General features: G+C 35.8%; 2 protein-coding genes across 2 annotated transcripts in view; both read left to right on the top strand.

The window, feature by feature from the left end:
- LOC109726049 (DNA polymerase lambda-like) overlaps positions 1 to 3198 on the top strand; it is a 6884-nt gene extending 3686 nt beyond the window's left edge. Inside the window, exons 2-6 of the mRNA XM_020255479.1 lie at positions 4 to 38; positions 1614 to 1702; positions 2008 to 2098; positions 2574 to 2654; positions 3002 to 3198. Of these exons, the coding sequence (XP_020111068.1) occupies positions 4 to 38; positions 1614 to 1702; positions 2008 to 2098; positions 2574 to 2654; positions 3002 to 3031 (326 nt within the window). The 3' untranslated portion in view covers positions 3032 to 3198. The remainder of the gene's footprint in view (positions 1 to 3; positions 39 to 1613; positions 1703 to 2007; positions 2099 to 2573; positions 2655 to 3001) is intronic.
- LOC109725949 (protein phosphatase 1 regulatory subunit 7) overlaps positions 9399 to 12992 on the top strand; it is a 14237-nt gene continuing 10643 nt past the window's right edge. Inside the window, exons 1-3 of the mRNA XM_020255357.1 lie at positions 9399 to 9611; positions 9697 to 9768; positions 10554 to 10646. Coding sequence (XP_020110946.1) covers positions 9501 to 9611; positions 9697 to 9768; positions 10554 to 10646 — 276 coding nt within the window. The 5' untranslated portion in view covers positions 9399 to 9500. The remainder of the gene's footprint in view (positions 9612 to 9696; positions 9769 to 10553; positions 10647 to 12992) is intronic.

The following is a 12992-nucleotide window of genomic DNA, read 5'->3' as shown; positions in this document are numbered from 1 at the left end:
TAGCTATACTGATTCGGTATACCCGAAATACACCTTTGGTACAAAATTGACGATCTCACAAAGATGCAATATCAGTAGTTTTCTATGTACTGATCCCATCTTACACGGAATTGATTCCCCACGGTTTTCCTGTCCTTGCTTAGTTGTGTGCTGCCTGCTGAGTGCGGCCGCCGTGTTGCTGTTTTTGTCACGTGTTTATATAGACCCTTGAACAACCCTTCCCACTCGGCTAATTTGTCGTAAGGCGATGATGATCAATAATTCATGTTTGTTCCTTGGATCAATGAAAATATGAGTTAGCCCTGATAAGAGGCGCTTCTCCTATATTGTAGCTAGTTCTAAATCAATATTAAATGTGTTGACGGCAAGGCAGCTTGGATGGCCAGAGGCAACCGCTGCAGTAGGGGTGGAACTGGGCCGGGCTTGGGTCGGGTATTACTATGCCCAAGCCCGGCCCAAAAAAAAATGTTGGGCTTCGGGTCGGGCTTTTATCCAATTTTTTTAAAAAATTAAGGCCCGGCCCAAGCCCAAGCCCAATGCCCAATACCCATTGGGCTTTGTGGAGGCCCATTTTATGCATTTATCATATAATATATAAATACTTTTATTTGTATAAAATTAAAATAAAATACCTATTTTTAGTTTTATCACATCAAAGAAATTAATATCTAAGATCAAATATATCATAATATAGAACTAAATATTTTGTTAATATATAATATATCCTCATATATATAAGTACATATCATTAATAACAATATATACTATATATGATATACTATATCATTTATTTCTTTTAATAGATAAATAATATATATAATTAAATATTTTATTTTGATAATTAATATATCGGGCTTTTGGGTCGGGCTCGAGTCGGGCTTGGACATGCCCAAATAGGCCCAAAATTTTTTCGGGCCTAAATTTTTAAACCCGGCCCGAACCCAAAGTTGTATTTTTAATACCCAAAGCCCGGCCCAAACATGGCCCATCGGGCCGGGCCTTGTTTAGGCCCGGGCCCAGTTCCACTCCTACGCTGCAGCCATCAACACTTCAGCCAATTAATTTGCATTAAAAGGGAAAAGCGCCTCATGAATATATTATGATCTGAGCCTTTCTTTACTATTTTCATTCTTGCCATTTGATATGTATTAGAACTTATATATATAAATGTTCATTCTTACCATTTGATATGCTTTATGTATTCGAATTTTCACATATATGCTTTATGTATTCGAACATTATTAATTTGTTTTCAGCCGTAATCATGCTATTGATAGTGAGCTCCAAATATATAGATGTTTTTAGCTTTATCTTGATTTTCAATTATTGACAGTGAGCTTTATCTGCTCAACATAGTTTTAACTTCACCCTGATTTTTTTCTTACAATTTCTTTCTGACGCATTTGTGATTTCTTCATTCTTCACCTACACAAATGGCTCGCGGCAGCGCGCGGGACCTACACTGGTTTTACATTTCATTCTCTGTTTATTTGCTCATTGCTACTATCTAATTCAGTTCGATCTAACTGACATAATTCTTTTAGTCCTTTTGAAACTAGCTGCTTGAATATTTTGCTCATGCCTAATATTGGCATTCTATTGATGTGTTGAAGATAATTATTGTTTGTGGGGGATCATATAGATGTGGCAAATCTTCTTGTGGAGACTTGGATACCGTTATCACTCATCCTGATGGGGAAAGGTAAACCATATTCACTTGTTTCCTCATGCTTGTTTTTTTTTTTTATGCATTAAGTCATTCTATTTTGACATTTTAGTTCTGGGAAAGCAACATGCTCAATTTTCTACCAGTCAAATTGTTTTCAACAATTAAGAACTTTCATATTAGTTAATATAAACACGAAAGTAATTTTTTTGTTGCTTTCTCTTCATGATACCATTTGTTATTTATCTTGTTTAAATGTGATAACTTTTCTGTATAATCATTTTATCCTGCGTATCTATGCAGCCGACACATCACATACTTCTTTTCGTTTTTTGGTCCAGCCACAAAGGCTTTTTACCTAGGTACATTCAATATTTGAAGGACATCAACTTTCTGAGAGAGGATCTTGTATTTAGCATGCATAGCACTGGTGTAGGTAGTGGGATCATACATTCATTTTTATTTCTATTATATCCATTTCCCTTTGACTTTCGTGCTGTTAATACTAAAAGTGAAGAATAGCTATATTAGGTGAAGCAATTGATTTTGATATAAGTTGTGTAGTGAAACTCCCTTTTTCTTGATATTGTGATAATCTCATAATAGAAAAAAAGACAAAAAGATTCACAATTGTTAACTTAACATAATAAGACTAATTACTGTGGAAACATTTGAGGCAACTTATTGTTATTGTGAATCCAAAGAATTTAGAGAAATAAGAATTGCTTCATCATATGGTAGGATTGTCCTTTTGCATTCAAATCCTGCTTTAATATCTAGCTCCTGGTATAGAGTAATCCTGTTCTTCCTGGAGATGTTCTCCTTTTTTATGTTTTTTTTATTGCTTTATGGTTGTTCCTCGCATTTAAAGAATTCATTTTGATGAATATTTAATACGGCAATGTAGGGAACAGATTCTAGGGTTGACACATACTTCGGTCTTTGCACACATCCTGGACAAGAGCTGCGACATCACATTGACTTTAAGGTATAGTAGTAAATTTGGGTTTTGCTGGTGTCAATCTATTATCCTAGAATCTGCCAATTTTTAGTTTTATATCTGCTACTGTTATGTCTTAATTTTTAGTTTTATATCTACCAATATTACCATCAAAGGTTCATTTCCTTTTTCAATGTTATGTGCAAAACTGACTATTTAAATTAGCTTTCTTTGATACTAATTGTAGTAGATTTACTCTCTTAGGCTTCAAATGCATTCGTTTCTCATTTATGATATTCATTTATGGGCTTATTGTTCATTAGGTAAATTTAGTCATCTTATATTCAAATTTATTCATTGATTAATAACTAATTCAAATATTATTCAATGTGCAGGTCCAAGTATATAGTCGTGGAGTGGATTAAAATGCGTTTATACACTTTTTGATTTTGTTATCATGTTATTTTTATTTTTTTGTAACTTTTTTAGTATAACATGTGAATGAATATTATTGTTGTGATGTGTGGATATTGCTTTTTAGTTTATCATTTCAACAACAATTTAAAAAAATTTTGTTGATTGTGTTTTCTCAGTCTCATCGATTTAATGTAAATGCGATTAGCTTAAATAAAGTTTAATATTGGATGTTTAAATAAAATATTATACTTTGATTGACAATGGGACACTTACAAAGTGTCACTATGTAAAAATGATGTTATTTTTTTTTTCAAATTAGGGACACTTATGTGTGTCACTAAAAGCAAAAAAAGTGTCGCTAAATTGCAGCACTTATTTTGGGATATACCGACATATTATTATGTGTCGCTATATACCCTAGGGACTGTACATATAGCGACACTATTTTTAGTGTCGGTATTTTTACTAGTAGCACTTTTTTTAGGTTTTAGGGACACTTAAAAGTGTCGCTATAATCTAATTTTGTTGTAGTGTCCATACCATAGCCACATATCACAATAACCCTACCATGCATGAATGCCACAAGTACACATATATGCTCAAGAAAGGCGACATAGACATAATGAGAAATTCGATGATTTCGGATAGTACCCCCCACCTCGTAGTGATGCTAGAAGACTAGAACTCAAGTCTGATAATTTATGGTCGCCTATTTCCCTCAACCCTCGGCAAATGAAGCCGAAATGAGATTTTTCTCCAATATCTCGACGTAGACTCGTCGGAATTCCGATCCGAGTCTCCCAACGCGTCGGTTTATCCATCTATTAGGGGTACAAGAGATCAAACCCTAATTAAATCTCAATTCCACAAAAACCCTAAATTTAACCCTAGGATTTCCACTAATGCCAAATACCCACTATTTCTTGGAGATTTATGAAGTAATCTACCATAATATTTTCTAAGTACAACAACTAGAAGAGATTAACCAAAACCCTAGCTCAAAACCACAAGAACTCACCTTAAGTTCAAGCTTTCTCCAAAACCTCTTTGACAAGAGCTAGCTTCACTCCTAAGCAAACTTCTTCTCCACCAAGCCCCTCTCTTGGAGCAAACCCTAGTGAGAGAAGGAGAGAAAGAGAGAGAGAGTGGAGAGTTTTAGAGAGAGAAATAGAGCTTTCTCTTTTGTTAGTAGTGTGAGGGAAATGAGGGCTAAACCACATTGCAACCTCATATAAACACTCACACATGCACAATTGCACCTAGCCCCCTCACACAACAGAGGCTCACCATCTCTGGCGTTTTTCACGTATGGGGTCTGGACCCCGAGAGCATTTCCAGCACAAAAGAGCCTGGAAATTTCCCAGCTTGCTCTCCTATGTCCAAACCACATATCTAACATATTCCGAAGCACTCGGGATAATTAACGGACCTCACCATCTTGTCCACTACCACACTTCGGTCAATTTGACGGAAGTTCGGCACAACTCGTCGGGGATTCGGTATGTTACACGTGGACCCGTCATGGGTCCCACCTATAGTTGTTTCATGTTAAACCCGTTTGTACTTTCTATTCCTTTGACCGGTTCTTCACATGGACCCATCGTGGCTCCTACCTGTAGGTGCTTTATGTTGAATCGGTTCTTCATTTATTTTTTTTCTAAAACAGGGTTCTTCTTCCCTCTCCTGAGTTCCGCTTCGATCCCTGCTACCCCCGCCGCTTCGACCCTCTCCTGAGTTCCATATATGCATCCTCTCGCCGCTTCGATCCCTGCTACTCCCGTCGCTTCGATAGCGTCTATTACTTCTTTCGCCGCTTCGATCTTGTCGGTTGCTCCCCCTAATGCCTGAAAAATGGATTTGGTTCATGCTCGCTCTTTTTTCCTTCGTCACCTCAATTTTGTTTTCATGTTGCTTCGACCCCTCTTTCAGTCCCTCTGCCACTTCGATCCCGTCAATTGGTTCCCCCTATTGATGAAAAAATAGGTTTGGTTCATAACCATTTCCCCTTTCTTCGCCGCCTCGATTTTGTTTCCCTGTTGCTTATGAAGAGTCGTTTCGTGATATTTCCCTTACCTATTGAAGCCTATATAATAAGCCATCTATCATTTCCCCCCATGCTGCCACGATCATTTGTTCCTGTAAGAGGACTCGGCATCGCTGGCTGCACCTGTGGGTCTGATTCATCTGCTTCCACTTGTTTTTTCCTTTGAGACCTATTCTTCTATTCATTTTACATTACTGCAATTTTTTTGCCAACTTTATGCATCGACTCTTCTAACATCTGCTTTGTTTTTTTTTTTCTCTGCAGATTGCTTTATTTTCTTACCGCTTGGGATTGTTCGGTTTTGAAACGATATACTCTCCTTAACAGATCTCTTTTGAATATAAGTAGTCAGTTTCAATTACTTATTGTGTGCATATTTTTGTCATATAGAAACTAAAAATACTTTGAAAATCTAAAATTGAATTGTTATAGATATTTATTATTGAATGCTTAAAATAAAAAACAGATGGCAAAACAATAGAGTTCTATTTTAGGACAAATTTATCAAATACTTTTAGCCACAAAAATTAATTCAGATGATCAAGATTCAGGTTTGGGTTCAGCTGAAACAGAAACAGGTACAGAAACTGAACTGCTCCTCTGGACTCAACATTGTCAACTTTGAAATTGGAAACAGGCAAAGTTTGATTAGACCTCGAATTGAAGACAAAAACAACCATCGGTCTCCAAATGGTAGAGTACCTTGAATTCTAGGAAAAAATAGCAACTTAAGTACTGAATGAAAATATCCACTAGAAGTCTACGTTAAGATAAAGAAAGCAGTAGCAAAAGAGTAGCAGAGAATATATCAGACTTAGGATGAAGATGTGCATATTTTTGTCATATAGAAACTAAAAATACTTTGAAAATCTGAAATTGAATTGTTATAGATATTTATTATTGAATGCCATTTTCTAAAATTTAATAATATGCTCAGTTCATCAACCTATGTTAACTTTTCATTTATTTTGGCAAATCAATTTGCTGAGAATTCGTTTCAATATTCTTGACTATATCTAAACTCAAATGAAAACACATAAATTTTCTCAATAAACTTATGAGAATGCATAACAAAAGCTTCTATTTCTTATAGTGTTGAGATTATCAAAAGAACACATAGAACATGAAGAGTTGGACTGAGCCTTTTACTTCACTTTAAAAATTAATAATTGCAAGTTAATTTTAATATCAAAATCTATATCTTCTAGTACTGAATTGTGTGAGCCTACTGGATGAAAGTAGTAGGCTGTCAAACAGAACATAGTTTATAATACAAACCGACACCATAATTTAAGTTTGATTCTTTATCGGATCATAAAAACCTATTTTTTTTTAAATATTAGTAGTTAGTTTGAATTACTCACTATGTGAATATTTTTTTTATATAGAAACTAAAAATACTTTGAAAATTTGAAATTGAATTGTTATAGATATTTATTATTGAAATATAAAAAATTGTATGAAGTGACATGCACAAATATGATAATTCTACTATTGATCATTGAAAGAAATTTTTTTAAAAAAACAGCATATTAAGGTACAAACATATATATTTTTTTCCTTTTTTTAGATATCGATTGTTTCTCTTATGCTGTCAGTAGGCATTCCATTGCAGTAATGGCATCGCCTGTTACTGTTGATATCAACTATCGTCGGCTATTGCGTAGTATCTGTGTGAAATTTTCACTTCCTTCTTCGAGATACGGAATCACTTTAAATACCGATGAACGCTTTTGTTCGCATGTGGATGTAGTCGCTTTATAGAGATCATTACGTGTTGGGGTTCGCCATCCACAGATGCAAGCCATTCTGCATATGATGCAGCTCGAGTAGCTATCGGGAAGCTAAGCAACGAGCTTGCTTTTGAAGTTAGGGATGCCAACTATGAGGAAAAAAAAACGTTATAAAAACTTATATGAACGTGTTTCTCAGGACTACGAAGATCTCCAAAATGAATGTGAGATGCTTAGGATGGAGCATACTGTTCTTAAGCGTTTCTACAATTCTTTAGTGGAGGAAAAAGATCGTATACTTGCTGATTAGAATGAAATTAAGAAACACAATGAGTGTTCCATCCTATTGAACCAAACCAATGCTGATTCGATGGATGCAGAACCATCGGTGTTAGCAGAGAAACATGCAACAATGATTGAAAGACGTGTGCAAGCAACTGACGGTGGTACAACAACTGTGAAGTCTGCTGAAGAAAGTGATGAAGATTCTGATGCACCTCCTGGCTATTACGGGAATTAGGATCAAATCCTATGTCTTTGTTGTTTTGGGTTTAGGGTTTGAACTAAGTTTTGTTTGTTTGTTTTGTTGTTTCTTCCTATTTTGTTGCGGGGTCATATATATCTCTTCAAGAAACTATTAAATATTCAGATTCTTTTATTGTTTTTGTTTTTATGCTGTTGCTACCAGTTATGTTTACTAGTATAGGGCCCGCGCTTCGCAGCGGATAAATATTATTTTAATTAATTATTATATATACTTATTAAGAATTGAAGATTGAAGAAGCTATAAGTAAAGAAATATATCCAAAATGCCCATTAGAGTATTCTTATATACGTTATAAGAAATCGCATAATACATTTAATTAGTATTCATGTAGATGTTCCATACAACCAAAAATATTAAAATTGTTTTGCCGAATTCATTTAGTATCATAGCAGTTGCTGACTCTATATCAAGAGTTTGTTTTAAAAAAAAGTATAAACAACTTAAGTCAGTTGTATTATAAGTCTATTGATTCATTAGAAAATCCAACTGTTACCACTGCTGTTGCCTCGGCCGAAAGCTCCTCCCCGTCGCTCCTCCGCATGCAATTCTGCAGCTTCGCATGCGAGATCTTTTTGTATTTGTTCTATCAAAGTAGAGAAACTATTAGAAGCATTTTGAGAAGATTGTATAAGATTTTATATAATATGATTGATCCAGTAAGAGAGAGAGAAAGTAAGAGGAAGAAGAGAAGAGAAAGAAAGTAGGAGAAGGAAGAAGAGAAGATTTTTAAAATTTTATAGAATATGATATGATTGAGAGATCCAGAAAGAGAGATAAGAGAGGGAGAGTAGTGGGAGGGAGAGGAGAAGATTTTGTAAGATTTTATAAGATTTTGTAAGAGAGAGAGAGTGGGGGAGGGTAAGGGAGAGAGAGAATAAGAGGAAGAAAATATTAAAAGCATTTTGAGAAGATTGTATAAGATTTTAATAATATGATTGATCCAGTAAGAGAGAGAGAAAGTAGGAGGAAGAAGAGAAGAGAGAGAAAGTAGGAGAAGAAAGAAGAGAGGATTTTTAAAATTTTATAGGATATGATATGATTGAGAGATCCAGAAAGAGAGATAAGAAAGAGAGAGTAGTAGGAGGGAGAGGAGAAGATTTTGTAAGATTTTATAGGATTTTGTAAGAGAGAGAGAGTGGGGGAGGGTAAGAGAGAGAGAGAATAAGAGGAAGAAAATATTAGAAGCATTTTGAGAAGATTGTATAAGATTTTATATAATATGATTGATCCAGTAAGAGAGAGAGAAAGTAGGAGGAAGAAGAGAAGAGAGAGAAAGTAGGAGAAGGAAGAAGGGATGATTTTTAAAATTTTATAGGATATGATATGATTGAGAGATCTAGAGAGAGAGATAAGAGAGAGAAAGTAGTAGGAGGGAGAGGAGAAGATTTTGTAAGATTTTATAGAATTTTGTAAGAGAGAGAGAGAGTGGGGGAGGGTAATGGGGAGAGAGAATAAGAGGAAGGATAGGAGAAGATTTTATAAGATTTTATGAATTTTGTGAGAAAGAGAGAGATCGGGGGAGAGAGAGTAGTAGGAGAGAGGAGAAGATTTTGTAAGATTTTGTATGAGATAGAGAGAGAGGGAGAGAGATGCTTCGGGAAGGGAAAGAGAGAGAGAAACATAGGAGAGAGAGAAAGAGAGAGAGAAACATAGGAGAGAGAGAAAAAGAGAGGCGTAATAAGAGGGCGCCATGTGGCCTTTTTAGAATTGTCAAATAATGTATTGTATAGATAGAAGATAGATATAGAATTTTCCTTTTTCGTAAATATTTTATTATAAATTTTGAGTTACATTTGTTGATGATTCTTCTGCTATATTTTAAGTTTTTTGCCTAATAGTTTAATTTTTACAATCTTTAATCTTTCTAGAAGTCTATTTTATATTATGAAATAATAGTGAATGAGTATATTACTATCTAAATATTTTTTTTCACAGTTTTCGCTGAACATCTTTAATTTGCTTTGTATTTTGCCCGCCGCATCGCGCGGGTTACGTAAATAATATTATATAATATTCTACCATGGATTGTAAAGCTGGTCCGTACGGTGGGGTTTAGGGTTGGGTTGGAGTTTAGGGTTTGAACTCCCCCCTCGCCGTTACCATCTCTCTCCGATCCCGCTCTCCTCCGCCTCCCCTCGCTCGGAGCTCCGGCCATGGCGCGCCTCACCCTAGATCAAATCGCCCGAGAAACCAAGAGCAGCGGCGGCGCCGCCACCTTCTCCGCCGACACCGCCCTCGCCCTCTCCCACCGAGCTCTCTCCGACGTAAGCCGATCACGTTCTCCTCCTCTCCTGCTCCTACTCCTCCTCCATGTACTTCTACTCTCTACTTATGCTTCTTTGGATGTAGGTCTCGTGTTTGAGCGATTTCAAGAACTTGGAGCGGCTCGATCTCAGCTGCAATTGTCTCTCGACACTGGAGGTGAGTTCTCGTTCGATTTCTCTTCCATTTTATTTCGTTATATTTTGAGGTTTTATGTTTCCAGCAATTAATTTGATGCTAATAAAACTTCACTGGATAATTAGCATGGTAAATTGCATCACTAATCCCTGAAGAACTTTTAGCCAATTTTCGCTCTCGTCTGCAAGTGTGTAAGTAGCTTGTTGTTGGATCTGAATCGCCGGACGGAATTGTTCAATTTCAAGTTACTTATAGTTGTGCCCTAGTGATTAGAAACCCTAATAATTTCGCATTGTTTCCAATATACGAGTTTTTGGGATATGACAGTTTCACTCTCATCACTTTTTCTGGAAACATGATGGCCTACAATGACCGCATTCTTACATCTTTATTCTTTACAACGCACATTCATTGGCGGTTAGTCTCACTTCATATTTCGATCCATGCCACATCCCTTTTCATACTTATTGGACAGTTACACTGAAGGTATGCGATGGATGGAGTGTTGATGCATTGTTACACTGAAGGTTTGCGATGGATGGAGTGTCGATGCATCATGATGCGCAAATGTCCAGATGCATTGAGTAGTAGTGATAATTTTTCTTCTAAGGCAAGGATTAAAGTGAAGCACTTCCAAAACTCTGGAGTTTTGGGTTACTTTATAGTTCACGGAACTAATTGGCTAAAAGTTCAGGTACTAGTGCGCAATTTACCCAAAATTCATAGGGGGATGGGGTACTGCTAACTGGCCTGTTATTAAATCAGTGATTTACTATTGTTTTTTTTTTGATGGATGATTGTGGCAGGGTTTGTCTTCATGCATTAATTTGAAGTGGCTCTCTGTTGTAGAGAACAAGCTCGAAAGCTTGAAAGGGATTGAAGGCCTGTCAAAGCTGACGGTAAGTTTCGGTAGTTCTTCATCATGATAAACTATGTTGGCCTGTTATAATGTAGAGGTTATCTTTTTTGCTCTTCGTTATTTGCTTATTTTTCTTTCTTATTAAACTACTGTTAGGGAATGTAGAATATATTTAGTAGTATCTCGCCGGACTAAGCATCTGATTAGGTACGTAAAAGTGGTTGTATGGAGCTGTAGACCATTAATCCCAAACGATATTTCTCGGATGAATTAGGGCCAAATTGTTTACATCAAGGCTTTATATGTTTAAGTAGATCGTGCATTAGTAGGCTATAAGGTGTGATGTTAGCTTTCTACTCCATCAGCATAACCTAGGCCGGAAACTAGAAATGAAAAATCTTGTGTGTTTAATGGATAATTTATATTCTGCTGTCTTTTGAAAAACAAGAGCATTAGCAACACAGCTCCATATTATTCTAATCAATTTGTTTGCTTTATGCATATATAATGTCGGAGGAAAAAAAAAATGCAGATTACAATATATATATATATATATATATATATATATATATGTATGTATGTATGTATATTTGTAATAGATGGCAATGAGATATTTAGAAAATAAAACACAATTTTGGTACCTACATATGGTGGTTGATGTGATGTCTTTGTAAGTTTAACGGTGTAAAGCAATCCAAATCATGTGAAAGTTAAATAGAGCATAATCAGTACCTCCGATCTAAAATTAAGTCTTCTATCATTATTTTATGAGATTTTTATTATTTGCCATTCATTTTGAGACTATTTGTTCACTAAGCAAATGATGTAAAAAAATCATGAAATTTGGTTTTTAGATGGTTCCAATAATGTAGATCATGTCTAATCGGACCGATCGTCGATTTGGATGTCCAATCATCAAAAACAACCTTGAAGCATGGAGGCCTCTGTGTTTCTAAAAGCATTCCGACTAGACCAATATATATATATATATATATATATATTTAGAGGCCGGCTAGAATACTATCGATAGCACCAAGGATTTGGTGCTATCGAGTTTTTCACTGTTAGATTTAACCCTTTGATTATTTCTATCCGTTAGATTATACTATTCAACCAACCACTCACTCAACCCTGGGGGCCCACATCATCCTAACCACATATTTTTCAATCCAAGGGTTAAAAAACTAATAGCACAAATAGCTTGGTGCTATTGATAGTATTCCAGCCAAGTTCTATATATATATATATATATATATAGTCCGGCAACTATGCTATCGATAGTAGCAAGCTCTTGGTATTATCGAGTTTTTTGCCGTTACATCTACCATTTGATCATTTCCACTCGTTAGATTATACTATTCAACCAACCGCCCACTCAACCATAGGAAACCACTATCAACCTAACTGGAGACCACTATCATCCTAACCACACATCCTTTCATCCAACGGCCGAGAACTCAATAGTATCAAGCGCTTGGTACTATTGATAGCATAGTAGCATATATATATATATATATAGAGAGAGAGAGAGAGAGAGAGAGAGAGAGAGAGAGAGAGTTTAGCTGGAATACTATCGATAGCAAACGGGCTCTGTTGCTATCCATTTGTTTTCGATAATCGAGCCTCCAAATCGACAATTGACATCATTGAATATGATCTATACTACTTGAAGCATCTAGAAATCAAATTTTATGCCATCAAGTGGACAAAAAATGAACGGCTGAAAATGAATATCCTTTAAAACGTGATGATAGGAGTTTTGTAATCAAGACCAAGAGTGTAGATCTTATTTTAAATAGTTTAAAGAATTTTCTAACCAAAATTCAATTGATTTAGATATCTTTACAACGTTAAACGAGAAACGTCTCATATTGACCGTTAAAGTTACACATTTTGAAACTCTTTGATCATTAGGCCAATGATGTTGAAAAGATTTGAAATTTGGTTTCTAGACACTTCAAGTGGTATATATCATGTTCAACGGTGCCGATCGTCGATTTGAAGGCTCGATCATCGAAAACAAATGGGTGGCAACGGAGCCTGTTTGCTACCGATAGCATTCCAGCTCAACTCTCTCTCTCTCTCTCTCTCTCTCTCTCTCTATATATATATATATATATGCTACTATGCTATCAATAGTACCAAGCGCTTGATACTATTGAGTTCTCGGCCGTTGGATGAAAGGATGTGTGGTTAGGATGATAGTGGTCTCCAGTTAGGTTGATAGTGGTTTCCTATGGTTGAGTGGGCGGTTGGTTGAATAGTATAATCTAACGAGTGGAAATGATCAAAGGGTAGATGTAACGGCAAAAAACTCGATAATACCATGAGCTTGCTACTATCGATAGCATAGTTGCCGGACTATTTATATATATATATATATATA

Source organism: Ananas comosus, linkage group 20 (genome assembly GCF_001540865.1).
Source record: "Ananas comosus cultivar F153 linkage group 20, ASM154086v1, whole genome shotgun sequence".
Taxonomy (NCBI): domain Eukaryota; kingdom Viridiplantae; phylum Streptophyta; class Magnoliopsida; order Poales; family Bromeliaceae; genus Ananas; species Ananas comosus.
This window is presented reverse-complemented; position numbering and strand designations above follow the sequence as displayed.